At 56.5% G+C, this 20,737-nt stretch overlaps 2 protein-coding genes across 2 annotated transcripts; one reads left to right on the top strand and one right to left on the bottom strand.

The window, feature by feature from the left end:
• Positions 1-2,872, bottom strand: BESB_074020 (DEAD (Asp-Glu-Ala-Asp) box polypeptide DDX6; the record flags this gene model as incomplete). Its single annotated transcript, XM_029365775.1, has 5 exons — positions 1-70; positions 540-889; positions 1,078-1,568; positions 1,934-2,168; positions 2,558-2,872. 5 exons carry the CDS (start codon positions 2,870-2,872, stop codon positions 1-3), a joined length of 1,461 nt encoding a protein of 486 aa, XP_029218259.1.
• A 4,535-nt stretch (positions 2,873-7,407) lies between these two features.
• BESB_074030 (STAS domain-containing protein) lies at positions 7,408-16,404 on the top strand (the record flags this gene model as incomplete). Its single annotated transcript, XM_029365776.1, has 13 exons — positions 7,408-7,694; positions 8,064-8,124; positions 8,336-8,516; positions 8,991-9,525; positions 9,924-10,031; positions 10,665-10,837; positions 11,186-11,313; positions 11,696-11,990; positions 12,546-12,752; positions 13,247-13,609; positions 14,252-14,930; positions 15,483-15,655; positions 16,193-16,404. The coding sequence occupies 13 exons, from the start codon at positions 7,408-7,410 to the stop codon at positions 16,402-16,404; spliced, it is 3,402 nt and encodes a 1,133-aa protein (XP_029218260.1).
• Positions 16,405-20,737: the final 4,333 nt, after the last annotated feature.

A 20,737-nucleotide genomic window follows, 5' to 3' on the forward strand; every position in this document is an offset into this window, starting at 1 on the left:
TTAGGTGTAAATCGCTTCATCGATCTGGCTGGGAATCGGCTGAATCTCCGTACCCAGTTCACTCTCAATGCTGCACAGAAAGGCACGCCACGGAGAGTAAGCAAGGGCGTTGGCATCATCCCCTTTCCACCTGAGAAAGAAAGCTTTCCCTCTCACTTTCGCTGACGCGTCTGCCTCAGTCGCATCGGCATTGTGCAGCCAGTGCCGTCTAGTGATGCTCAGGCTTCGGCGGCTCCATTAGGCGACTTGATACATCACTTCCCATAGCTGCACGCTCTCTCCCCGCATTTGTACTGCGTCCCGTATCCTCCAAACAAACGAGGACTTCACCGAGCTCTTCCACAACGGGAAACTGAAAGCACACCTGAGAAATGGCGTTCTCTTCTCATGATCTATCGATCCATGTGCGCAGGCACAAGCATACATACCTCACGCCGCCGGACTGGTCTACCGCCACCGCCTGCAACAGCGCGTTGTGTACGCCGGATCAGCACCCCTGCCGCCTGAGACTTCTGTTTGCTTCACCTGCGTCGACTTACCGGTAGAGATTGAATCTATCGTCGTAGGTGATGAGGTTGATCGCCAGTCCGAGATGCCCAAAGCGTCCAGAACGCCCAATGCGATGCAGATAGGTCTCGGAGTTCTTCGGGAAATCAAAGTTGATGACGACGTTGACGGACTGGATATCGATTCCGCGGGTGAAAAGATCGGAGGAGACGAGGCAGCGGCAAGCTCCGTTCCGGAAGTCGTGGAAAACGCGGTTTCGATGAGACTGCATCATGCGCGCGTGAATGTAAAAGCACGAGTACCCCAACTCGGTGATCTTCTTAGCCAAGAGCTCCACGCGGGTCACGCTGTTGCAGAAGATGATCGCCTGGTTGATTTGCAGCTGAAAAACAAAACGCACGCCCGCAAACACTTGGGCATGGAGACGACTCCCTTCTCACCAAATCGCGAAACCACACCGGAATACTTCCTCCTCTTATCAACCCGGGGTCTCAGTCTTTCTTCTGTAGTCCTTCCACCACGCATCACACCGTCGCCTCATCCTCACTCAGCTGGGGTTTCTGGGTGTACCTTGGAGAAGAGGGTGTTGAGGCAGTGAACCTTTTGGCGCTCTTCGACGAAGGCGTAGTACTGCGTCAAGCCCTTGAGCGTGAGTTCCTCCATGAGGTTGATTTCGTGCGCGTCGGGCAGGTACTTGTTCTTGAAGTCCTTGACAGTCACGGGGAAGGTGGCGGAGTACATGAGGATCTGCTTTTCGTGCGGAATGAACTTGATGAGCTCCTCGACGATCGGCTGGAACTCCGCAGACAGAAGCTTGTCTGCCTCGTCCATGACCACCATGTGGCAATTGCTCAGATCCGCGACGCCTTTGTTGGCAAGATCCAAAATCCTCCCCGGCGTGCCGCAGAGGACATGCACCGGGTTGTAGAGCCTCATGATGTCGTCGCGCAGACTCGTCCCGCCTGTCGAAACCATGCACTGGACGTTCATGTGCTTCCCAATCTCCTTGACGACTGCGCTCGTCTGCAGCGCCAACTCGCGCGTCGGCACAAGAATCAAGCCTGCGCACATCACACGCCGAATCACGCTTACGGGGTGCGAAGGCGAGATCGCAGGGCGCCTGGCCGCCTGAAGACCTGGCTACTCCATACATGAGAATGTATACATACATATATATACAAATAGGTATGTACATACATAGAAACCTACATACATATACAAATACATATTCATACATATATAGAGATACAGACAGATAGACATGTAGTGTGTACATTGGCATGCTTTCTGGGCGCAGACATGACGCGCGGAGGGGATGCGGCTGTCGGCACAAGGGGGCCCGCCATCTCGTCTCTGGACGAGCAGCTGGCCCTTATTTCTCGACGGAGAACGCAGCCCTCTCGCCGACCCCCTCGAGGAGACGTACCCTGGATGTGCCGCTTGGAAGTTTGACACTTCTCAAGGAGAGGAATGGAGAAGGCCGCCGTCTTGCCCGTGCCGTTCTTTGCTCGCGCGAGGATGTTTTTCCCCGCGAGAGCGATCGGAATGGACTCCTCTTGAATCGGCGACGGCTTTTCGAAGCCCTTCTCGAAGATCCCCATCAACAGTTCGCGTCTCAAGAAATACTCCTCGAAATCCGTCCCCTTGGTCCGCGTCACATCCTTGGGAGAAAACACCGGAAGCGGAGAGAGGACAGAAGAAAAGTGAACTTCTTCCTCACCCTCCGCTCGCCTGCCTCAGCGCCTTCCTCGCGGGGCTTCAGTCCCTCGGTCTCCTACCGCGAAACGTCCTGTCGTGCGCCGCCGCCTGCGAAGCGCTTCGCCGCACTTCCCCCTCGCGCCTTCTGTCGCCCACCTGTCTGCCCCCCCGCCCCCCCCTACCCGCTTTCACTGGCGCTTGGGAGGCCTTCCTCTTCGGCTTTTTTTTGTTCCCTCCCCCCCCTCCCCTACCTCCTCCGCGCTCGCTTCCGAGGTTTGACTCTCTCCGTTCTCGCGCCTCTTCCGCGGCTCTCTCCCGTCCAGCTGCGCATCCCTCTTCGTCAGGTGCTTACCTCAGTTTTCACTCGGTTGTCCTTCGGAGGCAGGACGACTTTACTTTTCCAGCCTTCGTCGCCGTCTTGGATGGGGTCAGCGACGTGTGCCGGATTCGGCTGAGAGGCAGCCATGTTGTGATTGTGCGGATGATTGAAGTGCTGGCCGCGCTGCTGAGGCGGATAGCCGCCATACGGCGTGGGAACGCCGCCCTGCGGACCCATTGGCTGCCCTCCACCCAGCTGATTCACAAAGTTCCTTTCTCCCCCGCCGTTCTGAGACTGCGGAAAAGCCCCTGACGGCCCCTGGCGCCTCGTGTAGTAGGCTGCGCACATCTTGCTTGTGACACGCTACACCAGACAGACACGCCTTTTCGCGAACGCGCACGCTCGTCACACCCTTTGTACATAAAAAATATACACGTAAGTGTGTATATGTGCATATGCCGAAAAACGGGCAGCGTTGGGGGTTTGCAGACAGGACAGAGCGTCGGTCTGGGGCGACGGACGAGGACAACAACGAAAGAGAAGCTCGATCTCTAGACGACACGGAAACGAAAGAGGAACGAGAGACAGAGTGTGGACTGAGGAACTAGACCGGAGTGAGCTGCGCGAGTCGGCAAAAGAAAAAAGGCGTTCTCGGCACTTTGGCGGCAAGGGGAAAAACGCGAGAACTACTAGCGTTCTAGAAAAGCCAAGGACAACGGGAAAGAGGGCAGACCGAAAGACGAGATGAGGAAGGCCAGGACGCGAAATATAAAGCCCTGTTGTTTGATACAGAAAAACTACCCTGCATTGTTGCGCGCGGTCCCTAGGGGCTGACCACGAATGATGAAGAAAGGAAAAAAGATTCCACGCTCGGAATCCCCTTCTCACTGAAGCGTCAACGAAGCAAAGACACACACGCACTCAAGCCTACGTCGATGTTCGCGTGTTACGCCACCCTTTGTTTTCTGGGTTGCCGTCTTCTCTTGGATGCGCGGAGAAAAGCGAGTTCTGCGAAGTGGCCTGCACACACAGAAGCGAGAGGCGCACAGTCCGATGAGAGAGACGAGAGGCTTCGATCGAGGCAGACGCCGACCAAACCGACGCGGATCGGAAAGTGCAAAGCGACGAAAAAGACGCACACACATGCACGCCCACGGTGTGGCAGGATGCGCACGGGAACTGACGCGCAGTGGAGGCAGCCCCGAAGACGGATAACCCGAAAGAGAGGGAAAGGGGGAAGGGGGCGAGTTGCGTCGAATTCTAGGGGAGTTACAGTGAGGTTGAAACCAGAGAGGCGAAACGACAGATACACACCCAGGAGAGATGTACGTCGTCGCTCAGTCTGGCGACCCTGCGTCTGCACGCCGGTTGAGACGACGCCCACAGCGCCTCCACCAGCGTCCTACCATCGAATCCAACAGTTTCTTACGCAGGTGCGCTTTCAAGAGAGCGCCGCGGAACCATAAAACACCGTGCGAGCAGCAGACCATCCAAGTTTATCAAGGGACGCTCGGGCGTACACTTCACACCTTTGCATGCACTGCCTGTCTTAGATACGATCGGCTGCTGAAAACGCGGTTTGAAAAAATTCCCCGGTGCGGCCACCGGAACGGGTCACACACAAAAGTTCTATTCAATAGATGTCAGCATGCGCCCGGAGAATCGAGAACCGGCGCAAAGAGGAAGCCCTCTACGCGCCGCCCATCTCAGACTCCAGCGGGACCCTCACAGAAGCCTGGAGGGAAACCTCGCGCGCTCTGCTCCTAGTAACTTTAACGCACATATACACTCAAAGAACCGATCCGTACTGAGATCAAGGAAAAGGGAGAATGGAGCGCAGGGACGAAGGGACGAGGAAGTCGAGAATCCTCCCGCCACATCAAAAGCGAAACGCGATACGCCCCGCTCCACCAGAGGTGCCCGTCTCTAACTTGCCAATGTTTGCGTAGCAAAATATTGCTGCTTTCTTCCACTTGTTTTCGAATCTATACCTTTGTCCTCGTCTTCTCGAAGAAACACGCGGAACAACACAGGAGTGCGTTCGAAGGACACCAGGGTCGCAAGGTGGCCTAAAAGACCGACGGGGAAAGGATGCAGTCGAAAGACTCAAAAACACGCCCAATTTCCCGCCCAAAGTGTGATTGCCTCGCTCTGTGGGAAAAATTAGGGGAAAAAAAGGAAAGACGCAGAATATTTCTCGTTCTCTCTCTCGTGGGGGCGCGCGCGACTTGCACGGCGGATTCCTTCCTTTTTTCGCTACGAAGAGGAGCGAGAAGGAAGTGGTGTTTCAACAGATTTTTCTTCCTTGTCTCTCCCTCGGCGGTTTCCAAGAACCAGTTTGACAGCCAGAAAGTCCACTTAGATGCTGTTTTACAGAACGAACGAAACAGTTACATCAAATCGCTTGTTGCGATATAGTTGCTTTTGTTTGTGTTTTAGAAGTTGCTAAAGGACGGATAAAACGGGTTGCACATACATGTACGTGTAACGTGCGCCGTCGCCAAGCGCGCGACAGCGGGAAAGCCTCCTGCCTTCTTACTGTACACAGGAGTTCTCCACGGCACAGAACAAAGTACGGAGCCTGGCGCACGGAAGCTATACTGCAAAGGAAGCCATGAAAACGAACAAGCGGAAGCTAAAAGGAGTTTTCGAGTAAAAATTGGGTTTCACGACGCGGGGAAGGGCTCCTGGAAGACGGGCACGGACAAGGACAGCAGAGTTCATGGGAGTGAAGAGCGCAACGGTGTCAGCGCTGGGGGCTTACACGTTGACCGCTATCCCATCCTCCTGGGGAATTCACAGTCAGGATGCTCCAGCGCGTACAAGCTCAGAATCCTCAGCTTCCCTGTGTGTATATTTTTCACCAGTTTCTAGGCCATTCTCAGAAGAATAATGGCCCCTTGACGAAAACGAGTCCTGTTCAATGTACGCCAGTGGACAACATATACGTTCTTTGGTTGACGCTGTTTTTCACACAGCGCAGTCGGTGGGAAAGGGGTTTTCGTGGTAACGGTTATCCGCACAACGCAAGAGGAAAAGCGGAGGACAAGCGGGTTGAGCAACCCGTTTTCCTTGCAGTCTTGACTCACGGTTCTGGCCTGGCAAAGGGCACCATGGGCGTCGAAAACGCCGCAAAAGTCGATCACCCAAAGTCACATCTCTTCGACTGTGCCTTATCCGATTTGTGGTGGGCAGTTAAGATCTTCTCCTCGCTAATAGCGTGCGTGTGTTTCAGTGATGTACGTTCTAGAGAGGGACGGGCAAGAACAGTAGGACGGACGGAGCCTGCGCCGCCTTATCTTAGAGCAAGAGCATGACGAATTACCTACGTAGCTACTAGCAGCGCGCGTTGTCACTCGGCGTACCGCCTTCCCTGTCTCCCTGCACTGTGGACCACGAGACACGAACGAGGTCAGGCATTTCAGGGACAAAGCCTGGGATAGGGGGTTAGCCAACGCTGAGAAGCGCCCTCCGTTGTTGGTGCTGCTGATTTTGTCTTCCCTGATTAGTCGCATGCACCAGGGCGTTTTACATGTTCCCGTCCAAATTTCGTCCCGTTTCATCCCCTGTCTTCATTGGCGCCACTACATTAGCCGCACGCCGTGCGTATCCTCTTCGTCTGTGCGAGTTGCACAGACTGTCTGGAGCAGCGGGAGGCAATCGGCCGACCTACAAGACCGTGCAGGACCGATATATCGGGAGAGACAGCAAAACATGCGCATCTTTTGAATCTGGATAACTTCACTTCTCTTCTGCGTCAGCGCATTGGCACGCTACTTCGAATCGCTGTGTCTCCGGTTTTCGTGTGAAAAATTGGAAATGAGAGCAGGCGGCGGCGCGAGCGGTCATAGTATACGGTGTATGTACACCCGCCTCGCGTATTGGCTGGCAAGCCGAGCACTTCTTCGTCGTGTCTGCTGATATTGTATTTGATTTGGTACAGTTTCCAGCCTGCTTTCGGCAACCCTGACTTTTTGTGCCTGACGACGAACTAGTGACCTCTTCCGTCTGGCCGCCTGGTCTTTGTCGTCTCTCAATGCCTTCTTCGCCACCCGATAGCCACTTCTTGGCATTGCATCACTGAACTGCTGCTACGTCCAGAGCGGTTGCCGGTGCCAGTTTCTGTGGTGACTCCTACCCTGGAGACATCCTCGTATTCCCCGTACTACTCCCACCTTTGGGCGGCAAGGGCTCCTGCTCGTTCAGCTGGAAAAGGCATCTTCACCAAGTTTACCTTCTTCGGCGGGACGGAATATGACGGTCTGCGCCGGGAGCAAGGGAAGAACCTGCACTCTGTTTGCGCCTAATAGTCCTCTCGTCTCGTGACACTGGATGGAGATTCCGCACTCGGCAGGCGTCGTGTGATACCGTGTCATTTACCGCGGTGCTGGCCTGACGAGAGAAGGGTATGTAAAGAGGTATAATTGTAACCTTTTCGCTCTGCTCTCTATCAAGCTCTGCCTCTCTCCCCCTAAAAGGCAGGAGAAGTGGACCTTACAGTTCATACTGATGGAAGGCTTTTGTGAGGAGTGTCGTCCAGAACAGGTGCCTTCTCCTGCGGCTGTCGCCGAAACATATTCCGCTTGCTAGTCTGTCAACTTGTAGCATAACCCTTTCTTCAGGCTACGCCAATGTATTCATGTCTTTGCGTCCCTTTTGACAAATTCCTCTACGGCTTTCCCCCTCTAGTGGAAGGCACCTTCTTTGTCGCAGCTTCTGACTAATTAGTTTCTTCTCGTCTGATTCGGCCCAGTTTGCGCGTCCTTGGTGAACGCGTGCGCCCCTGGCTGCAAATAGTGGTCGTTTATATCTCGGCATAAGGTTCAAGCTGGCCCTTGTGGCGCTTTGTGGTGCTGCGTACTTACCGTTTCTTGGCGATCAAAATGGGGTATGTTCGCTCTCCTTTTCGCCCGTGGAGGGACCGTCTGAACGAGTTTCGAGGTAGTCAGGAAGGCGGGAGTTGTCGTGCAGACTTTTCCGCCGATGCAATGGAGACACGCCCAGGAGGAGGATGCGAGCGAGTGGCCGACTCCGGAGCTCTTGCGGAAGATCGCAGAGACCGAGACGACGAGGCAGATATGGCGGACGTGGGCGAGGAAGATCGCGTGCCTAGTGGAGCCACCAGTGGCGACGAACCCCATCTATGGAGCGGCCTGCGAGGAGGAACAGGGTAAGATCGCGCACGCTTTTCACTCATCGCAGGCTCAGATGAAATCTCGGAGGGTGCATCTGATCGTGCCTCTGCGGGTCACCTCCGAAGTGTCGTGGCGCCTGCACATAGATCGCGCGGGATAAAAAGCCTTCGCGGTTTCTCTTGCTATCTTCATGTTGAGGACAGCGTGTCATGGTAGTGAATGCCAAGCGACCTGGGTTGGTATCTGTTTTCTGTTGTCCTTTGTCGCCGCCTCTTATTTTCCGCTTACTCTGGTGTTGTGTGCGTCCTCTCCCTCCTGACTTTGTCTCTTTTGCGCCTCAGAGAGCCCGTGCAAGACGTCTCCGGCGACAGGTCCTTCGTTCACCACCGCGTGCGCGATGGGAGGACGGAGCTCGGCTTGTATGCGCGGAAACGTGCCACGGTCACCGAGCGAGACATTCATCGCGTGAGCTGCGCAGGGCGACATCCGGCAGAGGCTCGCCTGTGTGCGTCTACGCATGTGATGTGATTGAGAATCAGCTGTAGGCGGCGCCTGCTCGCATGCCAGAAGGACGTGACGAGATCCACCGAATTCGAGGAAACTGTCGTTGCTTCTGCCTGCGCACCCGATGCAGGCGTCTTCCCTGATTGTTGTTCTCCGTGCTTTCTGCCTGCAGGAGTTTGATCTCGCGCATGCCAACAGTGGGGTGCTCGCGCGCGTCAAGAGCGAGGCCTCTTCACGTTGGCGGAACTTCTCGTGTATGCACTTCCTGGTCTCGATGTTCCCGATCCTTTCTGTTCTAAAGACTTACAAACGCAGTTACCTCAACGCCGACTTCTTTTCGGGGATTTCAGCAGGTCAGCGTTCCGTGAAAACACAATGGGGCAAACGCGAGGCAGGAGCAGCTCACATGCGCCCGCCGCGGCGCTATTCTGCGGAGACGCGGCCTTCGCGCGCCCTCGTCTCTCGAGCGACTAGCAGCATGTTCGCAGGCGGTGCCTGCTCAAAAGAAAGGCATACTGTCCATAAATCGTTATGGCGTTCACTCTCACCCCTCCGCATGCATATATATATATATATATATATGTAAGTGCGCATGCGTGCATGTATATATATATAGATATGTATATAAATAATGAATATATATGTATATCTATAAATGTATATATTTATATATACATGTATATCTCTATGGAATGAAAATATATATGTGGTGCGGAGGTTTTTTTTCGTTCGTCTGTTTGGAGAACTGCGCGCGTCCGCGGGCGAGAAGCGAGGCTCGGCACTGGCAACTTGTATGTTGTTGCGCGTTGGCCTGGTGGGTGTTTCAGGTGTGATGGCGGTTCCGATGGGGATGTCGTACGCGATGCTGGCAAACCTCCCTCCGCAATACGGGCTCTACGTGGGTCTCTTTTACCCTCTGTTCTACATGCTTATGGGGACGGGGAAGCACGTGGTGGTCGGTGTCTCGGCGATAGAAGATCTGCTGGCGGGCGAGGCGGTGTCGCGCATTCTCGGCGCCAAGGAAGTTCTCTCGCAGCTGGACTCGCAGAGGAAGCTCGCACTCGATGCGAGCTTGACAGACCGTAGCCTGCAAGAGGCGCTGCTGAAAAACGTCGAACGCCAGGAGGCGCTCCTCGCACAGGCGCGCGTCGACATTTCCATCGGCCTCTGCGTCTGCATCGGAATCATCTACCTCATCATGCGCGTCCTCCAGGCTGGGCTCCTCGCCGACCTCCTTTCCGTCCCCGTTCTCTCGGGTTTCTCCACTGCGAGCGCCTTCCTCATCGGGACCTCGCAGCTCAAGCACATGACCGGCCTCACCGTGCCGCCCGACGTGGAAAACGCGGACTTCAAAATCATCCGGTGAGACGACTCGCCCATGCGCCGAAAAGAGAAAGAAAGCGGGATATAGAACTCCAGCGAGCTCTCTCGGACGGGCTTTTGGTTTGGCGGGGAGGGGAAGGGAGAGGGCTGGATTCGTCTCGCAGTTGTTGTGTTTTTGGTGCGATTCCCGTCTGACTCGGCGAGTACTCGTTCTGAAGCGCCGTGTATTCATCGAGGGGGCAGGCTCGCGCCCTCGCCGCTGGAATTCCGCGTATGCCGTCTGTTTCAAAGCACCGCAGACTCGCTCTCGTCTCTGGCGCGTGTCTGGCATGCGGCTGACGCGGCGATGCCTCTGGCTGGCTGTTGGCGTGGATGAGCTTTTTCGTTGGCGTCTTCGCGGCCTCGCGGCTGTTTCTCGGATGTCGACGCGTCTGCAGACAGTGGTGGTACTGCCTGAGCCACCTGGCGGAGTGGAACGGTGCGGCCGTCGGCATCTGCTGCGCCTCCATCGCCGTGCTGGCGCTGTGCAAGTTCCTGAGTCGTCGGTGAGTCCCTTCGTCTTTCGAGAAAGAGAAAAAGGAGAAACGTGCCTGGGAAGTCCCCGGCGAGTCCTCTACACTCGCGCAGCCTCGCGCCTCGCGTCGCCCGGTCTCCGTCGCAAGGCAGCTTTGCCGCGGAGGGCGGTGTGTGAAATTCGATCATCTTACGGGCTCACTCGAGTCGAATAAGCGAAGACATTGTAGTTCATCGCTGCCGATGCTGCTTTCTCGAGGGAGGCAGGGAGGATCAGAGATGCGCGCGACAGCCGACTGCAGGCGGTGATAGACGCTGCGAAGGGGGCGCCCGCAAAAGACAGGTGCAGCACTCGACAAACCGCACGCAGACACGCAGACAGGACTCGATAGGAATTGCAGATGCATCGCGCAGTGAAGTCACGGAGAGGCGCTCTCTTGACGTAGATTCCCACCAAAAACTGAGTCATCAGCGTCCTCAGCTGGGGCACGAGAAACCTTTTCGAAGGGCGCGCTGCACCGTCACTGGGATCGGCACACTGCGGGTCTGTTGGAGGGGGCGTGTATATACTCGGGCAATGTGGTCGCTCCTGGCATCGCGGGATCTTCCGCACAAAACGTTTTTTTTTGCGTTCCTTTTCGTCCTCGTTTGCGCCTGGCGCTCAGGTATTGCAAGTGCTTTCCGCTCCCGGGGCCTCTGATCATTGTCGCCATTTTCACAACGCTGACTTACCTATGCCGCCTAGACGAGTCGCACGGACTGAAGGTCATCGGGCGGATTCCTGACGGCTTCCCCGCCGCCCGCCTCCCCTCCTTCTACGTGCCCGTCTTCAACTCGAGTGAGAGTTTCTTGCACCCTCGCTTTCCAGGACTAAGCAGACACACACATTTCCAGTGGGGCCTGCCCTCGCAAACCGACACGATTCAAAAGATACGCATTCGCGAATGACTCGGAGATTTGTAACGATGAGGAGTTTCTTTCAGTGATGAAGCGGTGACGGAGTTGCACATATCAATCCCTTAGACAGGGATGTTATTCCCAAACAACCGGATCGTGTTGGCTAGGTGAACTGTCATTGAAAGGACTGGAGCTGAAGCGGCTGTCCGAAGGCAACACGGTGCGTCGGCATCGTTTGCCGGCCGGTGGGAGAGGAGAGAATCTATCGTGTGTCTTCTTGTTTTTTCAGACGACCTCAGTGACGAGGTGACGTATCGCCTCGCTTTTCTCGACATGCTCCGTGAGGCCATTCCGTTGACGGCCATGTTCTTCATCATTCACATCTCTATTGCAAAGACCATCACGCAGCAGAAAAAGGTAACTCGGAGGGCGGTCGAGAGTTCCTAATACACCAGCGAAGCTTCCATTTTGGCTTGATGTGGGGAAGGACGCAGAAGACGTTGCTTACCGAATGCGATGACCTCAAACTGCGGACGACTCGTGCCTCGCCGGCGAGCGACAGACGTTGCCGCCGTCTCCGCCGCACCGCTGCACAGCCCCTAAACTCTAAAACCCCAACTCACCTTTTTCTTCTGCATGCACATCTATTTCTTTCTCTCCTCTGTGTCGACTATGTCGATTCCTCGCCCTCCTTCCACTTGTTCCGCTGGAGCTCCTCCACATCGTGTGCCTCGAGCGTGCCTGCGTCTCTTTCATTCTTTTTTCGTGTCTGGTTGCCGCTGCGTTCCGCGTCGCGCAGACCTACCAGATCGACCCCGACCAGGAGCTGGTCGCGCTGGCCGTCTGCAACTTTCTGGGCTCCATGTTTCAGTGCTTTCCCTGCGCGGCCTCGCTCTCGCGGACGTCCGTCGTCTCCGCGACGGGCGCCGTCACGCAGCTGCACAACCTGAGCAACGTTTTCGTCATCGTCCTCACGCTCTCGCTCATCACGCCTCTCCTCCACTTCTTGCCGAACGCAGTGCTTGCCGCCGTCGTCCTCTTCGGCGTCTACGGGATGATGGATTTCCGCGAATTCTTCCGGCTCTGCAGGATCGGTGAGTGCGCGCGAGACAGAGGGCCGCCACCGCCCGGCGGCGCGCAACAGGGGAGTATCTCCACTCCTACGGCCGCCCAACTGGTGCCCAGAGGAGGAAATAAAACGCACTCCAGAGAGAAACAAGCTTGGCACAGGCAGAGAAAAACGCTGCAGACTCTGGTTAAGAGGCATGTGAGAACGACGTCTGGCGACCGGGCGCATTTCAGCCGCGCTCGTCGGACCTGAAGCGCGCGAAGTCCGAACGCCGCAACCCGAGCTCAGAAGCTCCTTTCCGCCTTCTCGTCGGTCTACAGTACTCTGCTCTCTGCGTGGCTGCTTGCGTCTTGTGTGGCAGACGCGGTGGGGAGTTCTACTCACGCTGCTTCGATATTTCGTTTTCTCGTTCTTCTCTTTCGAGGCTCTGCATAGGCTCGTCGCTCGCGGAGGTGGACGCGGATGGGGGCGAGGAAGGAGGATTCTCTTCGTCTGACGGGGCAGGTGACTCTGCGGCGAAACGTCGCCTTGAATATCTGTCTGACGGACGTGCGGCGTCTGGGCTGTGTGTGTTGCGCAGGCGGTCTGGACGTTCTTCTGTGGCTCGTCTGCTTCTTCATCACGGTCATTTTCGGCGCGATGGAGGGCATTCTCGCCTCGATCGTCCTGTCGCTCCTCTGGCTCCTCCGGAAGACTGCGCGGCCGCAGTGCAGCGTCCTCGGGCGCCTACCGCAGACCTACATCTACAGAAACGTCGCGCGCTTCCCGATGGCTAAGGAAGAACCAGGTGAGCGAGGTGTCCCCACCGTTTGTGCCGCCTCACAGTCCGGATGCACTCAGCCTGGTGAAGCGGACTCTGCGGCAGCGGGGGACGAGCAGCAGGCGCGAGAAAAGAGACGGCGCGGCTGTATCTTGGCTCTACCCTCCCTCCCCGTCTCGAATGGAGGAGACTGCAGAGAGGGGCATCCCGGAAAAAAAGGAAACCGCAAAGGGCAAGGAGCGGAGGCGCCTGCAGAAGGAGTTGGACGCAATGAACGAGAGAGGCGACAGCGGCACCGCGAGATGGTGGCGACCCACTCATCAGCGTCTGTGCGTGGGAGGGGCGGGAGGCGCGTCACCCAGCCGAGCGGAGCTGTTGCAGTTGGGCTCCGCTTCTCCTCGATGCGGCGCGACTCCGCGGGCTTGACAAGAAGATCGAAGCTCCTCTCCGCGCGAGTTTGAACTTCGGTGCCTTCTTTGACGCTGTGTGCCCCGCTTCGTGTGTGCTTGTCCGCGGCGCAGGCATCAAGATAGTCCGCTTTGACGCCTCGCTGAACTTCAGCAACAGCGACTACTTTGACGCTCGCGTGCGGCAGAAGCTCGAGGCCTCTACGCGCTACCTGATCGTCGACGGCTCGTCGATAAACGACCTCGACGTGACGTCGATCCGCATGCTCCAGCGCCTCTGTGCGTATCTGAAGCAGAACGGCGTCACGATGCTCTTCGCGAACTGGAAAGGGCCGATGCGCGACTTCCTCCAGCGCGCGCAGTTCTACGAGACTCTGCTCCCCGAAAACTGTTTCCTCTCGCTCCACGACGCGGTCTTCTGGGCGAAACAAAAACTCGCCGCTCAAAAAAAGGTGGGCGTTTGCAAAAGGAAGGGGGGTGAGGGGGACGGGACGGGACGTGAGTTCGCACGACCCGACAGGGGCACGAGGCCTCAACGCCACAACAGGTCTGCGGCCTAAAACCTTTTCGCCGGCTCCAGTCGACGCATGTATATACATATATATACGCATACTTGCATAGGGACATATATACTCGCATACATCCGTGGATACATACATATATGCATATATACATACATTCACGTGCTTTCCGTGCGCGAGGGGGTGCGCGCGGATGTTGAGCGGTTGAGACGTGGAAACGTCTGTCAATGTGCTGGCTTCGTATCCGCAGGCGCGAGCAGGCTCCGCGCGTAGATCTGCATCTAGGCACGGTCGCTGGCTCGCGAGCGTAGTCGGGCAGGGCTCGCAACGCACTCACCGTCTGTCGTCACAGCTTTCACTCGCTGGCTTACGATGAAAGGAGACGTATCCTTAGACACTACATATGCCTATGGACTGGTGTGCAGTGCTGCAGATGTGCTCGACCTTGAGTCAGCTCCGCGGCTGCGTGCGTGGCGGCGGAGGGGTCTCTGCGGCGCGGAAGGAGGCGTGTGCATGCATGTCTGTCGTTTGCACGGTCAACGCCACTGCGGTGCTTAGTTGCGTGCTTTCGCTGTTGGCACTTTTCATCAGCTTGAAGGCGAAGGCGGTGAAATGGCGTCGACGGCGCGCCACGCCACCGCGCCTCTCGAGCCCTTTTACTGGCTCAGCGAGCAGGGAAAAGCTTCGCCGCCTCCCGCTGCCGCAGCAGACATCGAGAACGCCAGGAGCTTGAGCTGTCTGCCTACTTCGGAGGGCTTCTTGCCCTCGGACCACGCGTCAGTGGGAGATGCTGCCTCCTCTCCCGTGGTGATCGTCGACACAGATGGACTTGAGAAGAGCAAGCGCGCGCGGCCGGCGCTTGGAATCGGCGAAGTGGATGGCAGCTCCGCGTCGCGCTCGGGACTTTCCCGCAAGAGAAGCAAGTATCTGCCGCTCCCCCGTGGAGCGCTCACGGGAGCGCGGAGAAACTCTGCGCCGCAGAGGCCAGCGGCGCTGACCAAGGTGTCTCCGGGGGTGGAGCCCAATGCGGTCGCACGCGGCGCCGGAGGGACAGAGCGCACAAAGGAGCCCTTGCTTTCGCCGGCGGACAGCGAGCCGCGCAGGGCGCGAGCCGGGACAGAAGCAGTGTCTACGACAGAGGAAATGCTGAGTCAAAGAATGAAGGAATGCGGAGTTCTCGAAAGGGAGGACGCGTCTGCTGGCTTCCGTGGAGCCGGTTCCTCCCTTGTTTCTGTGTCCTTGCCCGCCAGGACAGCGCGTGGGGCCGATCCGATTGCGTAAGTACGAGCTGATTTTGCCGAGTGCAACTGGTGGGAACATCCATCTCTCTTTCGCGCAGTCACGTGCGAGGCTAGATTATCCTCTCCGAAGCCCGGGGATTCGCCCGACCGTACGCAGGATTTAGGCCGCGAATCGAAGTGTGCATGTGCATATATATATGTATGTATATACGTGTATATTTGGGTAGGTAGATCTACAGATCGGCAGGCAGTTAGGCATGGATCGCAGAGTGCTTGATTGCATTCGCAGAGTGAAAAGGGCACTTCTTTGCTCGTCGAGCCGAAATTCGTCCACTAGCCGCGTAGAATCAAAACAGCGAGTTGCGCTGCGTATCTATCTCACCATTGAGGCTGTGAACCCTTTTCTGCATCCGCTGTCTCTCGGTGTTTGTGTGGCAATTCACCTCTGCGTCTCGTCTCATTCTGTCTCCCCTGCCGGCGTGTCTCTCTCCGTGTTGAAGTCTCCCGCGGCTGAGTTTCCGCGGCTTCGCCGATTCATCGTTCGCGTTTCTGCGCATCTGTCGTTTGGCTCTCGCCTCTGGACCTCAGGCACGTGGTGGCGGCGCAGCGGCGGCTGAGTTCTGCCGCGAGCACGGCCAGAGCGACAGAAGCTGGGGAAGACGAGGATTTTTCCGCCTTCGTTCGGCCATCTCATGCTTTCGGGGCTCGCGGCGCGGCTCACCCGCGAGGCGACGATGCAGGCGGCGTCTCCGCGCAGAGAGGTACGTGTGGCAGAGGAGGCGAAGACAGACAGTGGGCACGGCCCAAAGACGTTCGAGAGCGAAATGACACGCGACGCGTTTAGGAAGCACACGCGCAGTGGAGCATGGGGCGGTTGAGGCAGCAAGCAGCGGGGGGGTGGGGAGAACGCGTTTCTAGCTAGCCGAACGGTAGCGGCAGATGAGAGAGCGGGGAGCGTGAAAAGGTTACCTGTATTTAGATCGCTTGCTAGAAATAGTAATATTTCCAGTTGGTAAAAGCGTAGGCAGCGGCACAGGCAGCAGGGACCCCGCCAAGACGAGCAAATAGGTTCTGGATGGGCTCGTGAGCCACAGCGTGGCGATGCGTGGGAACGAACGAAACGGGCAGCTGCGTGGTGTGTCGTGAATTTGAGAGCTACACGGCTCTACGGCGAGGCCAAGCAATGGCGTATCCGCTGGCGACTGCTGTCTGAAAGCAGGTTGCTTGTGCGCTTCGCCGGGACCGGGGTGGGGCTTAAACTGGCTGCCGCCTGCAGTGTGTCGCCTGCCTGCGTGCAGCGGAGTGGGGCTGGGACGGCTTGAGCGCATGCAGTCCAGGCATGATTCGCCTCGTGACGGAGGTGACCGGCAGCGGGTCACACGTGAACTGGGGAGTTCTGCGGACAGGCGGCGACTCGCTCCCAGCCTCGTTCTCCTCTGATTGCATCTGCGAGCCTGAAACCGCCGTGGTTCAGCTGCCGAACGCCGACGCGCGAGGCACAGATGCGTAGCCGCAGCAGCCGCTCGCCGAGCCAATGTTGACGCTGAGTCGCTCCCCTCGCCGTAGTTTGAAGATAGGGCAGGCCTTCCCCCTTCCGCCCCCGGCCGCTCGTCGACGACGGGGTACAGACCAACAGAGAGAAAGCGTCGCCGCTGCAGTGGATACGAGTGTCAACTCGGGCGCCTTTTCGCTTCAGAAGTCTTATTGGGGTGCAGTGTCAAAAGCGACGCAGCGCTCAGGAAGCGCGGCGCGCCTTGAGCAACGAAAGCAGGCCCCTACATGCCGCTGGGGGGGAAGGGAGGGAGCTTGAGAGGCTGCGGACATTGGAGCACTGAAACAGGGCGGTCTTGTGAATGTGGAAGATGGGGGAGGCGGGAGTGGACGAGCCGACAAAGGGTCGCTTCGGCCGTCGTCGGTCGGTCTTTCTGCGCTTCCTGAGGAGCTGAAGCAGACTGCGGTCAGCCTCATGCACCCGAGAAACAGGGATTTGCGAGGGTGGTCTTCTGCGGAGTGAACAGAGAAACGGGGGCCGATAGGCGGAGTTTTGGGCGAGACAGCGCGGAGGAGGGGGGGAGGGGGAAGGCGAACGCCCGCGGAACTGCTCCGGAAGTGACAAACAATATTATCAGGAGATTCATTGTGCAAGATTTTTCCACGCACGAGTTCTGCGTCGCGGTCTCAACGATATATCCCGCGAGGCAGATGCGGAGACCGTGGGGCCTTCTTACCTGCAAAAGAGTGCTGCGTGGCTGGACGCTGGGGGAGCATTCAGGGAACGTCCGTGAGGAAGCAGGTGAGTGCGTTCTGTCGCTTTGAGCGCTAGCGGCTGCCGGCCGCAGCATCCGGTCGAGGCTGGACAAGGGAATCGGGTTTCTGGGATTTGAAGTCGGGTTCGCAGGCAGACTACGTAGCTGGCTTTGTCTCCGGGGGTCCCGAGGGCGCTGTGTGCGCAGTATTGTACAGACATGAAGACTGGGGCGCCGCCCTCGGACCATTCGTTGCAGCTTAGTCTACGGGCGGAATAGCCCGTAGAAGAAGAGCTGACTTCGTTTGCACCATAATATCTTTATTTGAATGTGCATGTACATACACAGATAAACAGATATATAGCGATATAGATATATACAGATTTTTATATATGTGTGTACGGATCTAGTCAATGGGATCCTATTCATGCGAGTCATGCCACTAAAGAGTAGCGCGATCCCCTCGGGGTAGCATCTCCGCGTCTGGATCCGCGGAATTGTCCCAGGAATTCTAGGAAGTTCCGCTGTGCAGAGTTTTGGTGGAGTCGCCTTGCGCGAGCAAGTACCGCACGTGACCACGGACGGACGGCGGCGTGCAACGCCAACATCTGTATCGCATGTCGTATGATGTGTCTGGGTTACACCTCCATTCGTATCTGCATTTCGGCGATCAAGTGTGGAGTGGAGAAAAAACTGGTCGCGGATCGTCCGTGGACGTCGGTTCCAAGCCAGTGCGCTCGCGTGGTGGTTCCCCGGAAGCTGAAAGTGTTCTGAGGGCTGATTGGCAAAACGTATGATATCACGCTTTGCATGGGCCGATGGTGGAAAGACAAAATGTATTCTCCCTTTTTGTCAACGGAACGGCACGAAGTTCATCGCAATTTGGGCTTGCAGGCAAACTCTTTCTGGGTTTTGTCGTTCTGTTGTTGGGTGTTGATGAGACTTTCTAATTTCATACTCCGCGTTCCCTCCCCCCAGTTGTTGTGCGTTGCGTCGACGCGTGGAAACTGTCGTTGCCTGTTAGTACTGGCAGACGAAGAAAGTGCGTCGTTCTCTGGTATGACGGTTGTGTGTTACAGTATCGTTTGCCCGCGTCCATTATGCCCGTTCTCGGACGCATCGCAGAGCGGCTACGTGTAATGTTTTTTGTTTGCGGCGTAAAGTTTTTTCCCGTGCACATCAGAGGTCCCTGGACTTCAAGAGGTTGTTTTGGCTCAATCGAGCTCCGCGTGTGACACTTTCACGTGCAACTTGCCTACGGGCGCCGAGCCATGCACGGTGATAAGCAGAACAGATCCAAGCAGGCTCACGATCTAACATATGCTGCTAGGTGAACGTTATTCGCACGTTCCCTCTGGCGCCGAATCACTCTGAGATTGTTTGTCCAGGTTTCGTTTTGGGTAGTACAGGCAACAGCGAACAGGAACTTTAGCGAGCAGCCTCGCGAACACGCGCGCGATGCGGATGGCTAGCGATCCGCCTTTCAGTGATCTCTGGTAGTCTTGCCAGAATCGATTCCGCCGTCCTGCACGCCAGCTGGAAGGGCTCACGAGGCGTCACTGACAGGGAAGAATGGAGCAGTGGCCCTGACCCGTGAGCCGGCTTTTCCAGCTGCCCCAGCCGCAGATGGTGGATGCACGATTCGCAAAAGTCAATGCTCCCGTGGAAACAAATGCAACGGCATTTCGCCAATGCCTGCGTCAGTTCAGATGTTGGTCATTTTTTTGTTTGGAGCTGCGTATCCAACTGTGAACGATGCAGTGGTGAATCGCAAGTGCCGCTAAGGTGGCCTTTTGGCTGTATAGTCGTCCGCTGGTGGTGTCCTGGGCGGGAAGGTCAGACGCTGGCGTCGAAGCCCCGCATCAGTTATTGGATCTGAGAGACTATTACATTTCTTATACGATCTTTCTTTCTTGTCTCCTGTTTCGTCCCTCGTGGCCCCCTGCAGGTGACGCGAAGGAGGAAACTGCTCTTGGAAGTGGTGCCGCAGAGCAAGAATATGTGCAAGAATGAGCAAACTCAGTGAGCTGTTCGCGAAGAGGAAGAGGAAAAAACTCCGTGCACCAGGAGGCCTTCCCTTCAATCCACAAGATGTTGAAAAGGTGGGTGTGGAGTGTTTCACTCACGAGCTGCATCGGGGCACGATACAATCTGTGTGACTTGTCAAAAATCGAAGATGCCGGTTTCCGTGCATCGGATTTGAAATGACAGCACACATTCCTAGACGTGTCGGGATGGAGTAGGTTAGCCCGTGTTATCACTGACCATCTCTGGCAGAGGGCTACCCTCATAAACGGAGGCTACGGAAGCACGCGACTTTTTTTTTTGCGCCCGTCGTTGCTTGTCCAGGACCGAAGGCGATAAGTACCTAGACGCGCTGTCAAAGGACGTACCAACGAGAGGGAAGGTCGGCTGTATGTTGAAACTGCTGTTTTGCCTTTGTACGGTTTTCAAATTGTGTGCTTCCCACTGTACGAGTACTTCCAACATTGTCCTTGAACGGGCAAATCACCTTCGGGTTTAGCAGGTTTTCAGTACAGTGGCTCGTTAGCGTTCCAAAGCACTGTATTGATTGAGCACCTCTTGTAAATGCGTCGTGTCCTTCACGCTTCCTTTGCTCACTACCCCAGAAAAGCGCTCCGGCTGCTCAGAAGCCGGACGTGCCGGATGTGGAGAGCCCTGAGGACGGCAACGAGCTCTCGGAGTGGTCTACCAGCGCCCACATGCTCAGGGAGAGCGCCGCAGCGCCACCCAGGCAAAGAAGAGAAGACAGCGCCACTTCATCTTCGTTCCAAGTTGGTGTCATTGACCAGGCTGCCTTTCCGAGGCGGCGAACATTCCCTGGTGTTCACAAATGGCCTGAGGAGGGTATAGCCGAGCAAGCGAAGGGGAAAAGCGCGCTTTCGAAACAATCAAACCCAACGGCACAGCGAATCCCTCGTCCGAATACTGCGAGCCTCCGCCGAAGAGCCAACACAGTATCGGCTCCCTCATCCTTACCTCCAGAGTACATGGACTTGGAAGCCGCAGCTAGACTGATGATAGAAAAAGTGAAAGCAAGTCCTGCAGCAGCTCTGGGACGGGGCAGAACTCCCCAGGATCCCCTGTCACACCGTTCATCCGTCGTCCCGAGCGGCGCGGAGACGCCTTCGAAACAAAAATCCCCAGATGAGCGTTCAACAGCGTTCGCACAAGAGAAAGAGCGTTCACAGTCATTGGGGGAACCAAGCTTCAATGTTTGGAATTATGTTGCTTGGGAGGGAAACAAAGAAGCTGAAAACATCACGATAGATCCGGAGGCCACGACGAGAAAATATGAAAATAGGCATCGTAGAAAATGGTGATGTATGCCTTGTTTAGCGAGGTGAGTCGAGGAGAGGCAGCAATCAGGGGTACACGAGTGCGCTCTCCCGGTCATCAGATGTGAAGGCCGCACAGTTTTCATGCGAGTCCGTGAAACGAGCACGAGTGAGTGGACGCCTTCTGTCTGGCAAACGCACAACCGCCAGTTTGAATGCGAACTCGATATTCCACCGTGCGTGCAAGTTTGCTATTTGCTTCTAGATGCCGTTGGTCGGTGTGTCAGACCGCACGGGG

Source organism: Besnoitia besnoiti, assembly GCF_002563875.1.
Source record: "Besnoitia besnoiti strain Bb-Ger1 chromosome Unknown contig00007, whole genome shotgun sequence".
Lineage (NCBI taxonomy): Eukaryota > Apicomplexa > Conoidasida > Eucoccidiorida > Sarcocystidae > Besnoitia > Besnoitia besnoiti.